Source organism: Caenorhabditis remanei, chromosome X, assembly GCF_010183535.1.
Source record: "Caenorhabditis remanei strain PX506 chromosome X, whole genome shotgun sequence".
Classification (NCBI taxonomy): Eukaryota; Metazoa; Nematoda; class Chromadorea; order Rhabditida; family Rhabditidae; genus Caenorhabditis; species Caenorhabditis remanei.
The window spans coordinates 17,122,719-17,146,003 of NC_071333.1; the positions used below are offsets into that span (position 1 = coordinate 17,122,719).

Below are 23,285 nucleotides of genomic sequence, written 5' to 3' on the forward strand. Positions count from 1 at the left end.
CGTAGTGACTAAATTAGTACACAACAGTCTGCTGTTTTTTTGGGTTCGTTCCAGATATCCTCCTGCCAAAACTCCGATTGTTTCAAGCTAAAATAAACTTGGACCCATTTCTCGACTTGACTTCAAGTTTCGAATTCCTGTCCAGCTGTAGCACGCTGTATTACCCCGAATATATGATATTTTGTTAGAGGAAGGTTACAGCTGTAATTTGTGTAAGCAAGAAGTATTTTGCAAAAGTAGGTGAAAATGTACGTCGTCGATTTTGTAACATGCGGATGCGCAACATCATGGAGGCGGTGGATTTTTTGACCGCGTGAAACTGAGGACTTGCGTAGAACTTTAATTTTTTGCACAGTAAAAGAGCAGTAGTGTAAGATTATGGTTTTGCACTTGTCTAGAAGATTCCAGTTATATACGTTGTGTAGGGAGGGCATGACTTTCATTTGGAATCGTTCTCGTTTGACGATGTCTGCTGGCGTTCAATCAACGCCGAGTCACTTGACTTTTCTGTGATAATTACTGTACAAGACCATCGCCCTGTTAAAACTAAGAAACGGTTCAATCAACTAAAATTAGGAGGAGAAGAGAGGAATTGAAGTCGTAGGACTACCCTTCGCTAAAAGTTAAAATCGACTAAAATATGTCGAACACATGTCTCAATTTTTATTCTTGCCAACACGTTTCAAGAAGTTTTTAACTGTGGTAGTAAATCGTGTGGACTGTCATTGATAATTCACAAAAATACTTGGATGGATACTCTTCCTCTATAACTCACAGCATGTACAAATCCTGTTCATATAGTCTTTTAGTACGTGATACTTTGATCATTAAAAAATGACATTTCTCAACGTTGTGAACTAAATTACTTTTAGTGTGTCAATAGAAAATTTCACCCCTTGCTAAGTTCTCCTATCGGTTGAGCAATTATAGTAATTTTAGTATAACATGTAAAGCGAAATAGAAAATATTGCTGTAAGAATTTTTGGTCAAGAATGAAAATAGGCAGGGCTCTCCATAGAAGGGAAGCGTCGGAGGGAAATGCTGTATACTATCAGAATTCCAGAGAGTTTATCTAACATAGGCCATGCATAGTTGGTTTTGATTCTCGTCTTTTGTCTGACAGCATTCAAAACAAATCATGGTCAAAAACTTTCTTGCCAACCTAATAGATAGAATGTTTGTATTAAGCGACTGGCTACCTAATTTGCATTTGCTCGTCTATCCAACAAAATGAAATACCAGAGAACTGTCATCTATCTAAAATAAGGATACAAATTGAACAGAGTTCAAAATTTCCCTCCTCTTTCACCACCGCCTTGCACTTCTATTCAAAAAATATGGGAGGCGGAAAAAGGAAAGAGATAGGGCGCTGGCAGCAATAGAAAAGATGAGTACGTAATGCGTCCTTTCATGTAGAACAAGAACTTATTTCATTAATCAATTTGCTACTAAACAAAAAAATGACCCTATTACGGTCCAGCGCGTAATCTAACACGCATCAAAATCATAAATTATGGTGGTGGGTCCAACGTCTCCCGAAAATGAGGACATTTTTGAGAAAACTCGTTTTTGCTCGCTCCATCGGTCGAGATATACTTTTCAATTCGATTTCCAAACAAGCCAAGTAGTCAAGATTCACCTATCCAATTCCCACGGTTGATCTTTGTCACTAAAATTGCAATCTAGTCAAAACTAAAAGAAATTATTGTAGGGAATCTAGAACTTTTCATTCGGATGGAGACCAACACATTGTACTTTCAATCAAACGGATAAGAAGTGATGGGGGGGGGGGGGGGGGAGATAAGGCAAAAAACGGAGTGGGAAAAAGTGAATCGTCCTCTCGTGTTAAAAACATAATTAAGTGGGACACTCGCAATATCCAGATTTATCTTCAAACTAATAGCCCATTCGAAAATTTTTTTAGAATATTGTCAAGCAAAGCAAAATTTTTTTTAGAATATTGTCAAGCAAAAATGGAAGATAAGAAAGGAAACGGAGAAAAAACGAGGTAAAGAAAAAACTAAAAACCCCTCCTACTGTAACACTCAAAAGGTTGTCAACTTTGGCCATTTTCAGTTGAAATTGTTTACCTTTGAAAGTGTGTCATGGTAATACTGATTGTTCCATCAAGTACATGTTCAATGAAAATAGAAATCGAAAGCCTAACTTCATTTTTTTAGTTTAGAACTTTTTTGTACGGACACTATAAAGAGTTATGATCATTCTAGTAAGAAAAATCTGAAAATTTGTGGGAATGACTTCAGAGTGAGCTGGGCGTAGTGGAGATGGCAATAAGATAATTATAAGAGAGATGTGGCAGGAATCATTCCCATGTGTAGAATTAAATCACTATGCAGAAAAGGGTCATGTCACGCCGTGTTCATGAAAAAGATTGGAGCATTCCTTAAGCTAACCGAGAAACCAAATGAAAGCATCAAAACAAACGCTTCTTTCTCAATTACCATGGTCTTGCACTCTTCCTAAAACACGAGGGGAAAGAGGAAAGAGGCGAAGATAGAGCAGTGACAGAAATTAGGAAGATGGAGGGGGATTGATGATGCCTTTCTATGTTGAATTTGAGAAAAAATTAGAGTTTTCACAACTCGATAGAGAAAAGACTAATGCAAAAAAGTTCCAATATTAAGAGGTGAGACGCCGGATGTGATCAACTAGCACCCATGAAAATGTCATATTTGCTCCAACGTGATCCAAACTGATAAGGTCCTAGCACCTATCGAACTGACCAAGAATAGAACTCCATGTTTGTAGTTGACAACTTTTTTGTACGGACACTCCCTAGCAAGTTACATATCGTCAAAGTAATTTCTCCCTCAAATCGACCATTTTCAGTGTAAAATAGTGCGATTTTTGAGCTGTCGTCTTAAAATGACCATAACACTTTAGGCAGTGTACGTACAAAAAGTTGTCAACTACAAAACTGAAGCTCTATTTTTGATCTATACGATCCATTAAAAATGCACTTGGTGGGACAACCAGTATTACCATGACACACTCTCAAATTTGGGCCTTTTCAACTTAAAAAACCAAAACTTAATATACTTTCGAGCGGTACTGTAGCTTCAATTCTTGAGAAGTGAAGAGTAATAACATATCAAAATGTTGCACAGGCCTGCTATTATTTTTCACACGGACTGGGTGATCCGGAAGCACACCAGTATCTATGTACATAATATCACAAGCACAGATATTCTCACAGTAGCATATAGGAATGAATTGTCTACTTTACCTTGTAACATAAAAGAAGAAATGAAGTGATAACTTCAGACATAGAAAGAAACCGTAAAAAAGTGCAAGTGAGAAGAAAAGATTGGAAGGGGGTGTTAGTGTTACGCAACAAGTGTTCGAAAAGAAAGTCCAGACCTTTTTGACCTGCTTAACCGGGACACCAACACAAATAGTGCTATACACCAAGAGATAGCAGACAGTGGGGACAGTAAGGGTGGGTTGAGGATTGTATTACACAATGATGTCAAGATACATACAAAGACAAGAGATTAAAAGAAATTATACTTAAACCTCCACAAAAATACAGAAAAAAGTAGAAGCCGATAACAGATAGGAGAGTATTTATAATATCAAAAGTTAGAAGATGAGAACAAGGAAATTTCCATAATGCACGTAGGTAACGTATGTAGATAAAATGTTTTTAAAAAACAGAAGCCAGCGTGTAATAGAATTTGACGATTTTTGCAACATTATTCTGAGGACAACGTGTGATTTATGAATAAGAGCTTTTTTTGGTTTTTCAGCCTTAAAGGAGGACTGTATTCATATTTTTTAACGGGTTTAGTAGCATTTAGAGCGATTTTTTTGCATATAATCCATTGCTGAATGTTTCTACGAATTGTTTGAATTATCATAACCTGAAATTTAAAAAAAATTACGTCAGTCCTCCTTTAATACCGCTTCGCTTTTCTGCTGCCTCTCTTTCCGTCGCGCTCACTACATTTCCTTCGTGTGTGGTCATTTCCTTCGTGTGTGGCCAAGGCACGCATGGTCCTCGGTGCGACCGATTGGCACCTATTTCTCTTTTCGATACCAATGAAGAGAATGACAACTGTTGGGAACCGCCAGTTGCTTCGGGTATGAGTTAAGAGTCTTGAGGGAGGAAACTGTATTTGCGGAAAAGAAGTTATCATAGTCTGCTTTGATGATACCACTTGTTCGAAAACAAACTTTCATTTAACTTTTAGATTTTGGAGAAATATCACTCACCTCTCTTAGAACCCGTATTCACGAGTACATTGGATATCAGATATTCGAAAAAGTGGGCATGATCTAGGAACTTCTAGGAGTAGAATTAAAGTTTGAAGGGTTTCGTGGACACTTCTTTGTCTCGTTCGCAACAAGTTGTCAGTCAGATTGCACTAATCAAAAATTACTACCCGGGGGGGGGGGGGGGGGTTCAACACGCATATTGTTGAGTCGCCCTGTCCCTCTCGCGCCCTTGATCATTCTAAATTTTAGTGATTCAAAGCAAGAATGATTTTGATTGGAAAGCGAAGATGGGGAATCACGTTCCTGCAGATGGGTTCCCTGGTATCCTTCAACTCAAATTAGTGTCAATATATATTTACCAAATAATACCTTATATTCGCCCACTGAGATAGTTTTGAATTTCTGAGCAAAAAGATTAGAAGACACGACGATTTCCGCAGCAACTGATACTTTTTTGTGGAAGATGAAATTTGCTGCTGGGGTACACTTTTGAATTGGGTACATCTAGCATATAAAAAAGCGTAATGCGTTAACTATACTCAAATTTTTGGGGTTTGGTGGAATAGTAAGCAAGGAGTAACTGAAATTGTTTTCAGTCATACAGAATTCATCATAGACATGAACACAGAGGTTGCAGATCAGATTGGTTTGAGTGACTGAGCTAATCCATGGAGAACAGTTATCATAGGAAGCTCCTTTGTTGTCAGAGGCACAGTAGTTCAGGCAGGTTTTTCAAATCACAGTTCAGAAAAGATCCTCAAAAACTGAGAATGAATTCGCTTGTCCATCTGATTGTGTCACATCAACCTTTTGAACACGTTTCTGAGATAATGAGATACGCTCAAAATTTGAAAACTGAGGGAGAAACTGTAATGACTTTCCCGGAAACCTTCTAGACTGTTGAACTAATGAGATTGCAAAGATTCTGGTAAAACTATTCACAATGTCAATAATCTTTTCGATCAGGTTTTTTCTGGAGTACGGTAGTTGGATATAGTATTTTAATATTGTTTTCTGTTGAAATACGGGAAAAGACTTTGCTTTGAATGATTCATTTAACGGATGGAATATGATCTTATGGAATGTGATGAACATCACCACGTTCCGGATGGTAATTGTCACAAATGCCGTTGGTGCAGCGTGGAACGATGGTCTCCATATGCGAGTAGATACAATCGTTGTCGACCTTGCACTTTTGCCCCAGGGTACCAGCAAACTCACGTTTCATGCCCTCTTTGTCAACGGTTGCTCCAGCAGAACCAGCAAACTCAAGATAGGGTTTTTCATCGCAAAATCTTCCCATTGGACCACATCTGAATCCATCAGTGACTACGACGAAGGCTAGGAGAGCCAAGAGAATTATAGGGAAGAAGCGCATTCCAGAGAATTATCAGACGTATCGAATGATGTTTCCTTCTGAACAGAGGCTCATTTTATTTGGAACTCGCTGGGAATCCCTTTTTTCAACAAAGCCGCCAAAGAACCATTTCTCAGAGGAGAATGGGAACTATACGATTTTGGTCATCGGTTTTTCAAAGTATATGGAAACCTTGATATTTTAAATTATACAGATCGTGGATTACGGTATTTCTCAATATTTTGTTACTAGATGTTGATAACATGAATAATGCGGTGGTAAGTCCTCTTAAAGAAGAAGAATACATTAAAAAATCATATAAAATGGAAGAAATAAATAAAATATTTATTATCCCAAAAATGAATCATTGTCTTTACAAGTTATTGTAAAGAGTGTTGCATCCACTGACTTTGAATTCTTGAGTCTTGGCTGGAGTGGTGGCCAAACAGCATCTGAAGTTGTTTCCAGTCATACAGGATCCGTCATAGACAGCAGCACAGTTATGGACACAGAGGTTGTAGCAGGTCTGGTTGGTTTGAGTGGCGAAGCTGATCCATGGAGAACAGTTATCATAGGAAGCTCCTCCGTTGACAGAAGCACAGTAGTTCTGACAGATTGCCAAAGTGACGGCTCCGATTGAAGAAACGAGACAGAGAGAAAGAAGGGCACGGAAGAACTGAAAATATCAATTTTAGCAAAGCTGGAATTGGGGATGGGATAACTTACCATGATGATTTGACAGCTAGGTGCTGATGACTTACACCTCGTCCAGTAGCATATTTATGTGAACATCCACTCAGCAGGAGTTCATCATTATTAACTTGTTTGTACCAGATCTTTCTCACAGTTTGAAGCCTATTCATTTCTTGAATAGTTTCAAAATGTTGCGTAGGTTTGAGCTCGAACATATGCGGGAGATGAACTGAAATTGAATTTGGGTGTCTGGATGTAGAGAGTTCTCAACAAAAAAGATCTGGATCGAAATTCGGAATATAATAAATGCGTGGTACAGTATGAATTGACATCAATGAGCACCCCAGTAGTGAAATTTTGATTTCAGTTCATCTCCCGCAGATGTTCGAGCTCAAACCTACGCAACATTATGAAACTATTCGAGAAATGAATACGCTTCAAACTGTGAGAAAGATCTGGTACAAAAAAATTAATAATGAAGGATTCCTGCTGAGAGGATGTTCACATAAATATGCTACTGGACGAGGTGTAAATCATCAGCACTTAGCTGTCAAATCATCATGGTAAGTTATCCCATAATTGATCCCGATTCCAAATTAATTGTGTTTTTCAGTTCTTCCGTGCCCTTTTTTCTCTCTGTCTCGTTTCTTCTATTGGAGCCGTCACTTTGGCAATCTGTCAAAACTACTGTGCATCTGTCAACGGAGGAGCTTCCTATGATAACTGTTCTCCATGGATCAGCTTCGCCACTCAAACCAACCAGACCTGCTACAACCTCTGTGTCCATAACTGTGCTGCTGTCTATGACGGATCCTGTATGACTGGAAACAACTTCAGATGCTGTTTGGCTACCACTCCAGCCAAGACTCAAGAATTCAAAGTCAGCGGATGCAATACTCTTTACAATAACTTGTAAAGCAATTGAATTTGCTTGAGGAAAATAAAAACTTTCAATCATTTTTCGCATTTCATATGCATGGTTTCTCGTTTTTGTGCGGATCAAACACAGCATATTTCATGTTATAACATGTTAAATCAAAGCATTCAAAAACCCTGATCCACAATTCATATTATTTCAAATACCAAAATTCCCATATATCTCGAAAAACCAATGACCAAAATCGTATAGTTCCCATTCTCTCCTGAGAAACAGTTCTTTGGCGGCTTTGTAGAAAAGAGGGGTTCCCCGCGAGTTACAAATAAAAGGAGCCTCTGTTCAGAAGAAAACATCATTCGATACGTCTGATAATTCTCTGGAATGCGCTTCTTCCCTATTATTCTCTTGGCTCTCCTAGCCTTCGCCGTAGTCACCGATGGATTCAGTTGTGGTCCAATGTGAAGATTTTGCGATAAAAAACCCTATCTTGAGTTCGCTGGTTCTGCTGGAGCAACCGTCGGCAAAGAGGGCATGCGTCGAAAATGCGAGGTCAACGACGATTGTCGTCACCACAAGATGGAGCTCGAGATTCCTCGCTGCACCAACGGCTCCTGTAACAATTACACTCTAAAGCGTCATGGAATCTCGTAAAAACCGTTGCATCCGTGAAATGAAACATTCAAATCAGAGTCATTTTCTCAGAACTTTTTCAGTACCGTAGTTCCGAAACTTTGCAGTTAACTCATTATTAAAAACGTGTTTCATAATGAAATCTGTCAAAGGAGAAACGTTCCATATTGATTGAGGTGGATCTGACACGATCCGGTGGACAGACTACATTTTTGATTATTTTTCCTCGTGTCTCAAATTGTTCCACCTGACTCAAGAATTCAAAGCTAGTGGATGCAATACTCTTCACAATAACTTGTAAAGTAATTGAATTAATTTTATGAAAACCATCACTTTCTTTCCTTCTTTGCATTTCAAATGTTTGACAAAAGGCACAATCTCAGTTAACATTTATTATTATTCCGTTGTATTCCAATAGCGAGAAAACAGTACTTGCAAAAAACCATATTGTTTTTCGGTTTTCAACGCGTCCATCAATATTTATTGCATATTCAACAGATATTTTATTGCGCACGTGTCATCTATCGCAATAGTGTTGCGTTGGAATAATTGTTTCGGAACACTCTTTCTCGAATAACCTTATATGTGTCAATTTTGATTCAGAGCAACAGTATTGGTCTATAATTTTTTGGCCACACTCAACTATTCGAAGGTTGGGGCCGTGTTCGGTTGTTTTCTGCCTCTTCTCACTATCTAGAGTAATTATAGTTGAAAATTATTCAAAGTGATTATAGTCAATCAAATAAACTGCATCATATATAAAATTAATTAAAAAATATGTTCTCTCCCAAAACACTTTCCTAACAAGTCTTCAAAATAAGAATCCCTTTTTCCACTGCCACCCACTAGAAAAACCATCCAACTACTTCAGTCCAAAGTGTGTTTCTCTTCTTCTCTCGCTATTCTCTTTCTACTTGTACATTTTCTCTTCTTCTTCTCTCAACAGCCGCCATAGCTCAGTCGGTTAGAGCGTGGGTCTAATAAGCCCAAGGTCGCAGGTTCGACCCCTGCTGGCGGCAAATATTTTTGAAATTTTCCGAGTATTTTGTAATGTTATTGTTTTAAATGGTCCCCTAGCTCTTTTTATTGGAAAATTGTTATTTTCTACATAGTTTCGTTCTGTACTAAATATAGTGTTCAAAGTCCATTTTTCTTCATTTTCCACCATCCACTATCACAATTTTTTCCTTTAAGCCCTCGGCACAATTTGGCACAATGAATTAGTTCACCAGTCTCTTAAACTCTTAAACGAAAAATGCTTGCTATCAGTTTTTAATCGTTTTCGTAATGGCGGCAGTCTTGTAGCCAATTCATTCTTTCTTACATAAAAGGAGAAAAGACAATGTGTTCGTATACGTACATAGATACCTATCTTCTTTTCTTCTCTTCGAGAACCGGATTTATTTCCAAGCTATAAATAAATATGCCTGTATTTTGAGTTTATCTGATTTTCAAAGATTTTCGAAGCGCCTTCCAGGAATTTGAATAATACGAAAGCATGTTTTTATTTCTGCTATAAAGTTCTAACGATTTTGAAACTTTACACTATCTAAACCTACAAACTAAAGTGATGCAATAAGTATTTTGTAGACTATATACAAACTATAACGTCCAAAACTGGGAAAAAAACTCGTTTTTTTTCTTTTTTCGTGTCACAATGTGGGATGTTCTTTAATGTTATCAGTTGCCATTTCACTGCACTTTCATTTCCTTTTTGTTGGTGAGATGGCTTTCCGACTATCATTTTTTCACGAGTCGTTTCAATTTCTCAATTTTCCTCCGTCATCAATTGATAACTCTTTTGATATAAATCAAACAGAAGGGGATGACATTCTGAATGACATCCAATTGTTCTTCAAAGTCTCCACAAGTCTAATTAGTTCTCCTTTCACATCCATTTTCCTCCTCTCTTCTTTTTCTGTCCTTGGTGATGACACATATATTTCGGGGCATGCCCTTCCGTTAGCTTCTTCTCTGCGTCTCATACGACGAGCCATGCTATTTCGCTAGCTGTTTCGCTCTCTCCGCCATTTCGGTCACGTATCTCTCGTATACACATCTCTCACCACTCTTGTTGCGTGAGAAACATTCGCTTCTATTTCTATCTCTCATATTGCAGACATCATGTACAACGTTGTTTTTGTTCTCGGTCCACCAGGATCCGGAAAAGGAACTATCTGCTCGAAGATTGAACAGGTAACTGTTTATAAAATATATGAATATAATTTTAAAAGATAATTCAATTTAAAGTTTTCAACAAAAGGAAAGATGAATCACAAAAATCATTTTTCCGTATTTCAGAATCTTGGATATGTCCATCTCTCTGCCGGAGACTTGCTTCGAGCTGAACGTGAAAGAGCCGGGAGCCAATTTGGAGCTCTTATTGAGAACCATATCAAGAATGGATCCATCGTCCCAGTCGAGATCACGTGTTCCTTGTTGGAAAACGTAAGTACTATATCAGAATTTTCAAAAATCAAGGACTCGAAAAATTAGAAACAACCTTAATTCTATTCCAGGCAATGATTGCAAGCAAGGACGCCAACGGCTTCTTGATCGACGGATTCCCACGTAACGAGGATAACTTGGAGGGATGGAAAAAACAGATGGGAGGAAAGGTCAACGAGCAATTTGTGCTTTTCCTGTCCTGTCCAGTCGACGTCTGTATTGACCGTTGCCTTCACCGCGGTCAAGGAAGAACCGATGACAACGTGGAGTCGTTGAAGAAGCGTGTTGAGACCTACAACCAACAGACATTCCCAATCATCGAACTCTTCGAAAAGGTTGGAATGGTTCGCGAGGTCAACAGCGAGAGACCAGTCACTGAGGTAAGCACAATTTGGTATTATAATTTCACGGTCTGCTACTTGAGGGTTTTAAAGACGCATTTAATTTCTTGGGGATTTTGCGGAGTGGCCTAGTTGTTGAAAAAGATAAAATACCGTATTTTTGAGCTTTGCAGGTCTGAAAAGATCATGTTTTCCGCTTCGAGGCCGTTTCGCACCAAATAGATGCTCCTTTAACACAAATATTTGTTTTAGGTGTACGATGACGTCGTCAAGGTGTTCGCCACTGCCAACCAGAAATAGGCCGACAGAACTTGATCATTCCACACTACATATACTCCAATTTTTCAGTAATCTTAATTGTATAACAACTTCAATTATTCCGCTTATTCCGCTGACATCACGGTTCGGTTTTTCTATGAATACTTTGTAATTTGATGATTTTGCCTACAACTATAGATTAGACAAGATAAGCGACTATAGATCAAGACCGTCTTGATAAAAGTTCTTTGTTAGTGGTAACAATAGAGAACGTTGCTTTTTGAAGAGAATGCTATCATAATCTGTATTCATATTCAAATTCGGTCAACAATGGAACTTTTTGGAAAAGGAAGACCAGAAGACTATCGAGTACACAAAACCAAAAATTTAAAGATTGTGTTCAACACAGAAAGTAGGCTTTGGCAAATTCAGGATTAAATTGTCACATTTTAAAGATACTCTGCAACATATGAAGCCCAGATAACACAAGATGAAGATAATAGATTTATTTGACAAAAATGTTAGAAACCCCCAACCATTAAAATGAAATAAAATAAATTATACTGGATTTTTACGACATATTGTGCTCCTTAACGACCTCCTCGATGTAAGACTTGCACCTGGCGAATGACTCGCCGATTCTTGCGATATCAGGCTTTCCGTCAGTTTGAAGAACTGGGGAGTTGGCCCAGAAGCCGTTAGCAAAGATTGTCAAGGCAGCTCCAGGAATGTAGCAGTGTTTGTACTCCTCCTGAAATTGAATATTTTTTAAAAACTAACGACTATAGCTTACATCGATCTCTTCTCTTGTCCATGGCATCTTCACTCCTCTGGCATCTAACGCAGTGCTCAATTTGTCGAAGTAGTAGTCCAAAAGTGGCTTCGTCAGCTTTTGACGGTTCTCAACAGAAGTGCAAGTGGAGAGAACGTGATGCAAATCTTCCATTGGGCTACCACGATGAGTGATTTGCCAGTCTATGATCCCAGCGATGTTGTCCTCCTTGTCCCATAGGATTTGTGGAGCCCAGAGATCTCCATGTGTCATGACTGATGTGCGTTCTGAAAATTTCATTTATTGAAAGAAAAGTTGATGGAACAACAAAACCCACTCTCTTCAAGGTACTCATCTCCAATCGTCTGCAAGAACTTTGGATCCTTTTCAAACGTGTTACGAACGAATGTAGAGATCACTTCAAGCCCTGGTTGCTTAGCCAAGTTGTCAGCAATACCCTTAACCATCACACTAAACATATCAGCCATAGCAATCATCTGAATTATAAACCCATTTTAGATTAGTATGATATGGAGATGTCTACCGTAGGATCTCGCTTGACTTCCTTCCATTTCTCAGTAGTCAGTGAGAAGATGTGGAGCTTCACTAGTTCATCCACAATTTTGTAGAGCTGAAAACCATACAGAGTATTTACAATTTTGACTATATTACCTGCTCCTCATTGAATCCAGTGATGAGATCATACACTTTGCAGTCTTCAAACATCTCCATGACAATGACTGGAACTGGAGCCTCCTTCTCTCCAGCTTTGACAGCAGCATAGATCGTTGGGACTTTCAGAGGCTTGTCAGTTACTAAAAATATATAGTTTTAAGTCACCTTAGCTGGTAAACTCACATTTTGCAAAAACTTGGTAGTAGTCACATTCAGTGTTGTGCATGAACTGTTCTACCGCGGCAGCATCTTCGGAATTGGAAACTTCACCGCCAGCGTTCTCTATGACTCCACTCCCCTTAGCACTGCAGGCGATCTGAAATCATGCTTAATAAGAATTTTTCAATTTTTGATTGGATATCTCATTTGTGTACCACACAACTCAATCTTACACGCAGGTAAGATCTAAGATCTCGATTAATGTATTTGTTGTCTTTTCTTCACAAAAACAGAAAAAAAAGATAAGGTAGAAAAATCAATTGTTGTTGATTTTTTCACCAAACAGGAATTATTTTTTGTCAAAATTTACATTTGTCCCACTAACACTCAACACTCACTTTCAACACAACGTGCTTTGGCAAATTTGGATGATTCTCTTCTTGTTCTGCATTGAAATGAAGCTCCACTTTACGAATCATTGACATGTACCCCAACTCGGAGTTATCCAGAATTCCACTCTGTAGAATCAAGTATTTGATCTACATACTAATATAATCACTTACCGTTCCAATAGTCGGTTTCACTCCAATTTTCTTCTCGACGACATCAGCGAGCCATTCCTTAGTCAGTGGTACGTTTTCAATAATCAAGTCGGACATTGTTTCTAAAAATTTCAAAGGAAAGTTAAAAACCTTAAAATCTCGGGGAACCAGCTCAAAAGTACAAATATAAAATGTTAACAAACAGTCGATAATAACCAACACAACTAAAATGATAGAGTGTCTACTTATAACGTACATTTTATACAACACGACAGCGTCAGGTATTGGCCGGTAAGTTGATAAGATACGGCGAGCCAAACTGTGCTCGTGACCTGAACAATTGTAGTATGTGCTCTTCGGGAAAATGAGTATTGGGACGGAGGAATAATGTGGTTTTTGTACGGAATGTGCGGTACGAAACATGTATAGAGATATGATTTTCTCATGCCGGAAAGGAAAAGGGACAATAGACGTATAGAAATTGGAATACATGGCACACGCAATGCTGCTTTGCAGGAAGTGATTCAATTTTTCAGCAAAATTTGTTTTGTCTAAACTTTCAGAACATTTATCATCTTAAAACGTACCCACATTCATCAAAATTTTGGTTTTTGACATTTTCAGTCATGTTATTTTTTGTTGTGTTTTATCTTCTGCAGTTGTTTGGTGTAAGAACTGACCAAATGAAAATGATTTTTATATTCGTTTATTTTGTTTCTCATTTTATGTTCAACGCAATAGTTTCCTGTTCATTAGTTTCCTTTTTAGTTTTAGTTGTTTAGTTTTAGTTTTTTGTTGTTGTTTAGTTTTTTTAGTTTCCTGTTCATTTGTGACTTCTGACGGGAACTAAAATCTGGAAACATTTTATCAAAAGTTTAACTAAATACGTATTGAAAAAATTCTAGCTTAATTCTTTTCGTTGGTTTATGACTTGTGAGAAAGACAGTTTTTGTTCCCTGTGAAGCGCTGGCCACATGTAATTTCTTGATAAAACACAGTGTGTCAATCGTTTTGACAAGCTCAGTTTCCCACGTGAACCATGAGAGTTCAACGTCAGCAACGTTTGTGTTCTGACATCAAAGGAGGGGTGATCAGGAATACCATGTTTCTGAGATGATGGTTGTTCATATTTGTAAATTTTTATAAATATAACAGAGAACACACTCACAGTGCTAACAGTACTGCAAACCAGAACTATTCCAATCTGAAACAATGATAACACGTTTTATTGATAGCAGGAGTTCTATTGATTGAACTTTACGGATCATACTAGAGATGAGCCTGTCGAAAAATGAAATTTACACCATTTCAGATTATAACCAGACAAAAAAATCATAGTGATTTTCTACCCTTCATCTTAGAAATCACCAAGAGGGCGACTACAAAAAAGTAGTCCTCTAAAATATTTCCACTCTCATCAAGCCCTGATGTAAATTGCGCAGTGTCAAGGAAAATATATGTTGATTGTTTTATTTTTGAACAGTCCTGATTAGATAATTCATTTATTTATCTTGGCTTACTCGTTTCAATGCTTGTCAACAAAACAAGTTTTATCAAGGAACGGTTATTGGGGTAATAATATGTTTTCACGGTAATAATTAGTTTTCAAACCTCCTCGTATTGAGTATATTTATGTTTTATGTTTTCATGCCCATTGAAATTGGATGCGACATTTCAGATGTCCCGTTACTATGCACATCAACTCATCGTTCTATTATTCTGCGTTTTTTTTTTCACTAAAAAACCAATCCCTATCAAAAATGTTGCCTGTTGTGGTCATCTATAAATTTGGTTCCCCTCTCCGACAATTAAACTGGGGAAAAACAAGCAATTACAAACAAATTAACACTTTTAACCAGTTTTTGTTTATACAAAAATAGTGTAACCTCACTTAAGACTACACGTTAGATATTATCCGTTTATTTCGTATTCTGATTTTACTCAAATTGAGGGTTTACGAGTTCACTCGGAACTGGCTAGACATGTTTATGAGTGTATAGGAACTGTTAACTGTAGTCGCTTGTGTGTAGTCTGATCAAGAGGTCAGTCCGACTGATTAGGAGATTAGATATGTGATATTGACCCCTATACAACTTGAGAAGAAAAGAGACAACAATTGTTGCAAATACAACTACCAAAGAATATATAAGGTGGCTCTTATAACATATTTTCCAATTTGTTTCGAGTATTTAACTTTTGATTAACTTAATTTTTTATTTTAGGGTCTCAGCAAGTAAAACCAAGGAAATGGATATTGTGTCTTGTATATTGCTGTGTCTCATACTGTTAATTGTCGGGTTGGTTTTTTTTACTGGTTTTACTTTTTCATAAACCTGGGTTTCAGATACTTTGGCATACACCAGACCTATTGGTGGAGAAATGGAATTAAAGGACCACGTGGTCTACCGTTCATTGGAAGTTTCTATGAGGTAGCGGATGTTAACCATCCCCGCGGGTTCGTTCTTCACGAATGGACAAAAGTAAGATTCAAAAGATTATCTTACTTATTTTATGTACATATTTCACTCAGAAATTTCGTGAGGTGTACGGATACTATGAGGGAACTATTCCAGTTCTCGTTGTCAGTAACCTGGGTATGCTACAGGAACTTTTATCAAAAAAGTTCGATAATTTCTACGCCAGGAAACTCACCAACATGATTCATGGAGATATGGAGAGCACAGCAGAAGAACCACTTGTTAATCTTTTTGTTTCTCGTGGTTCACGATGGAAAAGACTGAGAGCTCTAGCGACAGAAGGGTTCACTTCGAAATCTTTGAGGCAGGTAAGGAGAATCAGCTATCAACGAACTTGCAACGGCTGGGTCACAGTACAAAATTTGAAATTTTGAATTTTTGAATTTTTTTTTGTAAAAAAGTCAAGTTTTGGACGATGTTTTCGAATATTGATAACGTCTGAAGCATACATAGGATTTTACCATTTTTGATAAAGATTTCAAATTTTTTCTTAATTTTTGGCTCCGGGCCAACATTTTGCAAATCTGCTATTAACCCATCAAGCTTGAAGTTATTTATTTATATCTTGAAACTGATACTTCTGTTTCTAGATGCACGACACCATGGAGGATAGTGCCATCAATATGGTGGATCTCATGTTGAAACATGAAGATGGAGCAGCATTCAATATTCATGAGTAACTAATTTTTAGATTAGATTTTTTTTAATTCTAATACAAATGAACACCGTTTGTAGGTACTTCCAGGAATTTACTTATGACGTCATCTCGCGGCTGGCTATGGGGCAACCCAATTCTGAACTTTTCAAAAATTCCGGAATAGCTATGACTAAATCGGTATGAATGAAGATTTTTTAATTCAGATAAAAATAAAATAAAACAATACACAATCATAACTTTTCAGGTCTTATTGAGAACCCATCGTGTTTTCCCTTGGTACCTGGCTGTCATGTTTCCGAAATGGCAGTACTGGATCAAAAAAGTGTTTTACAACCATGAAAATATCCGAGGTGGTGATGTTGGAAAACTTTTCATGTACTGTGCAAAAGCAGTGACCACGAGAATGAAGGAGAGGGTGAGTGGTTATGCAATTTTTTTTTTGAAATTTTGGGGTTTTTAGGCTGAAAATTCAAAATTAGGGATCGAGAATGCTGAACAGGATTTTATTGATATGCTTTTGAAAAAGTTAACCGAGAAAATTGAAGATACTGAGTATGGAACGTCTATTGAGAAAAAAGCTACTGTGGAAGATGTTGTTGGCTCTTGTTTTGTCTTCCTACTCGCAGGGTTTGACACCACCGCTAACTCATTGGGATACGCTGCATATCTACTAGCTCAGCATCCTGAAAAAATGAGGAAAGCTCAACAAGAAATCGATAATGTTGTTGGAACTGGGAACGTTTCTTATGACACAATGCCAAAATTAACATACTTGGAAGCTATAGTGAAGGAAACTTTAAGATTGTGTCCAGTTGGGTGGTTGTAAGTGAAAATATAGAAATAAACCAAATCCAGATCATCAAAATATCATTTATAGCGCTTGTTCACGAGAATGTGTCACCCCAACTACCCTTGGAAATGTGAAACTTGACAAGGGAGTCAGAATCGAAGCAGATGTTATGTCGATTCAAAGAAGCAAGAAGATTTGGGGAGATGACGCCGAAAAATTCGTTCCAGAGAGGTAAAATAGTGTTATTTTCCCAAAAACTTTACAATTTTCAGATGGATCGATAGCCCACCACCACCTCAAATGTCTTGGATTCCATTTGGTGCGGGACCACGTCAATGTGTTGGAATGAAGTTAGGAGTAGCTGAAGCGAAAACTGCTCTCGCTCACTTACTCCGCAGATATGACTTGCTAACTGGTCCTCAAACGGAGGTAACATATTTTTGGTTGATTTAAATAAAGTTTTATTTCAGAAAGAGCTGAAAATCATTGGCTGCACCACAACATCACCAGAAGCTGTCACATTGTATTTGAAATTGCGTTAATTGATGTTTTCCAAATTTTCTGCTTTTTTAATGTTGTTTTTTGTCTTATCTATGTACCTGTATCTGATTGAATCCATCTTGCTAAAAAATTGGATCTTATCTAGAAATAAAATATAAATCTAGCAGTTGTTCATTTCAAACAAAAAACTTATAGAATGTGATAAATTAACTAAGAAAAATAAATTTAAAGTTTGGAAAAATGTCCTTTTAAAATTGATAATTGTTCTCAAAAATTAATGAGTGTATGATCTTCGGTCTGTTTTTTGAAACCGAACCCATTATTTAGAAGTACGAAATGCAAAATCGAAAAAAGTTTAGTTCCTCCCAATTCTAAGATCAAACTTAGAAACTGCGAAGTCTTTTGATCGTTATGTACTTTCTGCAAAAACTTTTTTGCACTTTCACTCAAGGAACACCCAATTCCTATCATCACTCTACAATCTCATAAGAACGCCGCCAAGAGCGCGGCAAACCAAAAGAAATTTTGTGAACTTGTACTTTTCAAGTGCAAAATTAAGATAACATGATAATTTTTAAATATTTTTAGTCTGGTTCCATATCTCTCTCTCTTGTTTGTTTCCCAAATTGTGAAGCTTCTAGTGTTTTAATCATACAACTCCTATTTTACACACATCAATCAACTCTCGTAATATAAAAGTGTCAAAATTTAGGACAGCTCGTTCCGGGTTGCTACCATATTATCATTTTGCGTATCAAAGACTAACATCATAATTTGCAATTGACACACGTTGTTCTGCAGCTACCTCATTGTTCTTTTTCTTTTACAATTTTCCTTCCTATCCGTTTTCTAACGTGTAGGGCTGACTACAAACCGACCAGACTACGAAGTAGTGGGCGGTCCCGAGAGATAAGTTAAAAGAGAGATAGGATAGAGGATCGGTCACTTGCTATATAAATACCAACATGGAGACCACACAAGTCACTATTGCATTCTGTTTTGTCATGGGTATTCTCGTTTGTCTTGTGGCTGTTTTTGCTGTTCTTGTTGGGTAAGTCGTTGAAAACAATTTAATTACGCTACAAGGTACATTCGTCCTTTTAGATACTTTAAATGGATCCACACGTATTGGAAGAGAAGAGGTATTGATGGACCGGTGGGGATGCCGTTTCTCGGGTCTTTTTATGATCTATCGGATAAAGAAAAACCAAGAGGATTTCTAATTAACAAGTGGACCAAGGTATTGAGTTGGGTCTATATATATATATACACACATATTACTTTTGTTTCAGCAATTCGGAAAAGTGTTCGGCTACTACGAAGGAGCCAATCCAGTTCTTGTTGTGAGTGATGTCGATATGCTCCAGGAGCTTTTCATCAAGAAGTTTGACTGCTTCTACGCTCGGAAGACTACCAATTTGATCCATGGAAACTTGGAATGCTCCCAAGAAGAACCACGAATCAATTTGTTTTCTGCTCGGGGTGCCAGATGGAAGAGAATGAGAGCCTTGGCATCTCCAGCATTCTCAGTGAAAGCGCTGAAACAGGTATGACCACGTTCTGGTTCACTGAAATGAGGTTTATAACAGATTCACGACACTATGGAAAACAGTGTTCTTTGTATGGTTGATCATTTGGCCAAACACGAGAATGGCTCAGCTTTTAATATCCATGAGTGAGTTCACTTTTAGAATTTTATGTTCTAATTTGTTTCTTAACTCACAGGTTCTACCAGGAATTCACGTATGACGTCATTTCCCGTCTTGCCATGGGGCAACCATACTCCGAGCAGTTCAATAACAAAGGTGTCTCTATTGTGAAAAAGGTTTGTTTTGTTTTGAATTTAAAAAAAAGTATTATAATTATTATTTTAAGATTTTCCTTCGCAATAACCGAGTATTGCCGTGGTTCCTTGCAGTTTTGTTCCCCAGCCTTGAGAACACCACAAAAAATCTGTTCTTTAATCACGAATCAGTTAGAGGAGGCGATGTTGGACAACTTTTAAAATTCTGTGAGGTTGCAGTTCACGACAGGATTAAGGAAAGAGTGAGTTATCAACAAAAGAAATTTCAACTATTATATTAAAATTTGAAGGTTGAAAACAAAAAATTGGGCATTGACAACACCCAGAATGATTTTATCGACATGTTCCTCGATTACTACACTGGAGAAGAAATCGAAAACACACAATATGGAACGACAGTTGAGAAGAAAGTGACTTCTGAAGAAGTCATTGGATCGTGCTTCGTATTCCTGCTCGCTGGATTTGACACCACTGCCAATGCACTAGCATATGCATCGTATCTACTTGCCAAACACCCTGAAAAGATGAGAAAGGCTCAAGAAGAAATTGACATTGTCTGCACATCGGAGAACATTTCATACGATGAGGTCACCAAGTTGAAGTACCTGGACGCAGTTGTAAAAGAAGCTTTGAGATTGTACCCAGTCGCTTGGTTGTAAGTGTTTAATTATTACTTTTATTTTACTATATTATTAATTTTTTACAGTGCTTGCTCACGAGAATGCGTTGAAACCACCACACTTGGAGACTATTTAATTGAAAAGGGAGTCAAAGTTGAAGCAGATGTCACAGCACTGCATCGTTCGAAGGAAATTTGGGGAGAGGATGCAGATAGCTTCATTCCAGAAAGGTCAGTGCATTAAAAATTATAACCTCTCTACCATATGTTCCTATAATTCAGATGGTTTTCACCAACACCACGGCACAACATGTCTTGGATACCATTTGGTGCCGGACCCCGTCAATGTGTTGGGATGCGATTGGGTCTCGTTGAAGCAAAAACTGCACTTGCACATGTCCTCAGAAAATGGTCGATCGTTGCGGGACCAGAGACGGAAGAACAACTTCATGTTCAGGGATGCACAACTACATCGCCAGAAAAGGTTACTGTATATTTGGAAACTCGGTTTTAATGTTTTATTTCCCGTTTTCTGGTACTAAGTCAGCTTCTATGTACATAATTTCAACATTTGAATTGCAATCACTGCAAACAACAATCACATTTTGAATTGTCTTATTTGTTTGTTAAATAATATAAAAAGGAATGAATGACAATCAAATACATGTTATCTAGGAATTGCATTGGTTTTTGGACTGCTTGATAACTTGCAAGTGCACATGATCAAACATCTCATGCAAAATTATCAAACTATAACCATGATTGGTTTTTATTTGGCTCTCACAATTGGCAAATGCTCTAAACACTGATTTGGGAACATAATTAACATATGACACTTCTGTACAGATGTACTGTTGTAGATTTAGCTCAAAATAATACGGCTAATTTACACCTCAAAAAAAAGTAGTCTGCAAGCTTTTTCAATTTCAATAAGACCTCAGACTATGTATTGTTCGTACGAATACCAAATTGCAAAAAGAAAAAACCCAGCTGTGCCTGAGACAAATGTGCATCTGTAATTAAAAACTTGCTAGTAATTTCTTTTTCGAATATTAAATTTTGGATTCAGCAAATTAAAATACCCCACGGGGTTGCCGATCCGTTACAGTGAACTCGTAAGATTTTGTTCAAGTTGTCCTACTTGTTCAGAACTTCAGATTTTTGTAGTGTTGAAGCGTTTTTAAATGAAATGGATAATTTTTGAACCAATGCTATCCAGCAACACAACACTGCAGATCACAAGCCGAACTACCAAAGCGTTACTGTGCTAATGAGTTCAAAATAAATGTTTGTTATAACTAACTTAATATAACGGTAACTTTTTCAAAGATTCATGTAGTATAGTTAATCATCATGCACTTTTAAAAGAACTCCTCAAACTGTTTCTGGTCATAAACCGTTTCGCCTGCAAAAGTACAAAGTGAAGTTAGTAAAAGGAAGGTGATAACCGTATAAAAGTGATCGAGTGTTGCATCTAATAAACATTTGGCAACATTATGAGTATGTTTGTTGGTTTTGCTATTTCCATTTTTTTATTGGTAACCGGGTAAGGTTCGAAGCATTTCGAATATATCAATTTTGTTCATCCATTAGATATTACACATGGATTCATACTTATTGGAAACGTAGGGGGATTTCTGGTCCCCAAGGTTGGCCGTTTCTAGGATCATTCCATGATTTGGCAGATGTGAATAATCCAAGAGTATTTGTGATTCAAGAATGGGCGAAGGTATATGTTTTACTATTTGATAATCTGAACCATATTTTGTTTTAAGAAATTTGGAAAAGTGTTTGGCTTCTATGAAGGTGCAACGCCCGTGTTAGTAGTTGGTGATCCAGATATGCTCCAGGAGCTTTTCATCAAGAAATTCGAGAATTTCAATGCACGAAAAACTACTAATTATATTCACGGAGAGTTAGAAGATCCAAAAGAAGAACCGTTAGTGAATGTATTTTTTGCGTATGGCAACAGATGGAAAAAAATGAGAGCATTGAATAATCCTGCTCTTTCAGTAAAGTTTTTGAGAAAGGTAAGAATAAAAAAGGCAGTGTAAAGGCATGCTGGGCAAAATTTTAGGTTCATGACACTATGGAAAACAGTGTTATCTGTATGCTGGAGATTATGTCACAACATGAGGATGGGAAGCCGTTCAACATTCACGAGTAGTTATTTGTCAACTTACAATTATGACTGTCTCTTAAATTTCAGATATTTTCAAGAACTAACATTCGACGTTATTTGTAGAGTAGCGATGGGAAAAACATTCTCCGATCAATGGAATAACAAAGAAGTCAAGCTGGTGCAAACGGTATAGTCTAAAGTAATGTAGGTTAGTTGATGTTATATTTTACAGATATTTAATAAATCGCATCGTGTTCTTCCTTGGTATTTAGCTGTTCTTTTTCCACAATTTGAAAATACAGTGAAAAATGTATTCATATTACATGAAAATCTTCGTGGTGGTGATTCTTTGAAGCTTTGGATGTACTGTAGAGCCACAGTTGGGGATAAGTATGCAGACTGGGTAGGTGATAGTGTTCTAACAAAAGTTTATAGAAGTTTTGAAGATGGAAAACGTCAAACAAGGAGTAGACACTACGCCAAATGACTTTATCGATATGTTTTTAGACTATTATAAAGAGACTCTTGTCGATTGCGACAGAGCTCAGAAAATAGAGATTCTGAACTCAATCACTAGTTCCTGTTTTGCATTCATCATTGCTGGCTATGACACAACTGCAAATACATTGGCTTATGCATGTTACATGCTTATGAAAAACCCAGAAATTGTTAGCAAGGCACAACAAGAAATTGATGAAATTTGTACTTCTGAGAACATTTCTTATGATGATTTAAGCAAAATGAAATATGTGAATGCTATCATCAAAGAGACACTGCGACTTTTTCCAGTTGGTTGGTTGTAAGTTTGATGTGTTCTTTTAGTGACTAATAGACGCTTATTTTATTTTCAGTGGCTGCTCTAGACAATGTGTGACTGCAACAACTCTAGGAGACATTTATATCGATGCAGGTGTCAGAATAGAAGCAGACGTGAGTGCCCTTCATTTGAATAAGGAGATCTGGGGAGATAATGCAGAAGAGTTTGTTCCCGAAAGGTTGGTTCATATGACTCTTGACGAGAAAGTGTTCTTCCAAGCTTTAGATGGTTGGAATCTACACCTCGCCACGTCATGTCTTATATACCATTTGGTGCAGGACCCAGACAATGTGTTGGTATGCGCATGGGTCTGGCTGAAGCCAAACTTACCCTTGCTCATTTGCTCCGGAAATATACTATTTATTCTGGTCCCGAAACCGAAGAGAAGCTGACACTAATTGGTTGTGCAACTGTCTCTCCATTAAAAGTGACAGTTTATATCAAAAATCGAGTTTGATTGTTATAGTTATCTTTATTTATTTGTTTATGAATGAAATTGTTAGTTA

The 23,285-nt window shown here is 37.4% G+C and overlaps 6 protein-coding genes across 6 annotated transcripts; 4 read left to right on the plus strand and 2 right to left on the minus strand.

Annotated features, from left to right (window-relative positions):
• Window positions 1-5,314: 5,314 nt before the first annotated feature.
• On the minus strand, window positions 5,315-5,617 carry GCK72_025468 (uncharacterized protein; the record flags this gene model as incomplete). The annotated part of the gene is made up of 1 exon (XM_053736353.1): window positions 5,315-5,617. The coding sequence occupies one exon, from the start codon at window positions 5,615-5,617 to the stop codon at window positions 5,315-5,317; it is 303 nt and encodes a 100-aa protein (XP_053579919.1).
• A 1,053-nt stretch (window positions 5,618-6,670) lies between these two features.
• Window positions 6,671-7,205, plus strand: GCK72_025469 (uncharacterized protein; the record flags this gene model as incomplete). The annotated part of the gene is made up of 2 exons (XM_053736354.1): window positions 6,671-6,817; window positions 6,903-7,205. 2 exons carry the CDS (start codon window positions 6,671-6,673, stop codon window positions 7,203-7,205), a joined length of 450 nt encoding a protein of 149 aa, XP_053579920.1.
• A 2,715-nt stretch (window positions 7,206-9,920) lies between these two features.
• GCK72_025470 (uncharacterized protein) lies at window positions 9,921-10,885 on the plus strand (the record flags this gene model as incomplete). Its single annotated transcript, XM_003103657.2, has 4 exons — window positions 9,921-9,992; window positions 10,098-10,244; window positions 10,316-10,624; window positions 10,838-10,885. 4 exons carry the CDS (start codon window positions 9,921-9,923, stop codon window positions 10,883-10,885), a joined length of 576 nt encoding a protein of 191 aa, XP_003103705.2.
• A 529-nt stretch (window positions 10,886-11,414) lies between these two features.
• GCK72_025471 (uncharacterized protein) lies at window positions 11,415-13,108 on the minus strand (the record flags this gene model as incomplete). The annotated part of the gene is made up of 7 exons (XM_053736355.1): window positions 11,415-11,594; window positions 11,637-11,902; window positions 11,953-12,112; window positions 12,288-12,430; window positions 12,474-12,606; window positions 12,848-12,967; window positions 13,013-13,108. The coding sequence occupies 7 exons, from the start codon at window positions 13,106-13,108 to the stop codon at window positions 11,415-11,417; spliced, it is 1,098 nt and encodes a 365-aa protein (XP_053579921.1).
• A 2,130-nt stretch (window positions 13,109-15,238) lies between these two features.
• Window positions 15,239-17,151, plus strand: GCK72_025472 (uncharacterized protein; the record flags this gene model as incomplete). The annotated part of the gene is made up of 8 exons (XM_003103576.2): window positions 15,239-15,288; window positions 15,336-15,471; window positions 15,522-15,776; window positions 16,059-16,144; window positions 16,204-16,303; window positions 16,371-16,541; window positions 16,587-16,948; window positions 17,004-17,151. 8 exons carry the CDS (start codon window positions 15,239-15,241, stop codon window positions 17,149-17,151), a joined length of 1,308 nt encoding a protein of 435 aa, XP_003103624.2.
• A 1,231-nt stretch (window positions 17,152-18,382) lies between these two features.
• Window positions 18,383-23,236, plus strand: GCK72_025473 (uncharacterized protein; the record flags this gene model as incomplete). Its single annotated transcript, XM_003103559.2, has 16 exons — window positions 18,383-18,468; window positions 18,522-18,657; window positions 18,710-18,964; window positions 19,007-19,092; window positions 19,143-19,242; window positions 19,293-19,463; window positions 19,512-19,876; window positions 19,928-20,071; window positions 20,123-20,324; window positions 21,616-21,870; window positions 21,918-22,003; window positions 22,050-22,149; window positions 22,195-22,365; window positions 22,409-22,761; window positions 22,814-22,957; window positions 23,005-23,236. 16 exons carry the CDS (start codon window positions 18,383-18,385, stop codon window positions 23,234-23,236), a joined length of 2,886 nt encoding a protein of 961 aa, XP_003103607.2.
• Between the last annotated feature and the right edge of the window lie 49 nt (window positions 23,237-23,285).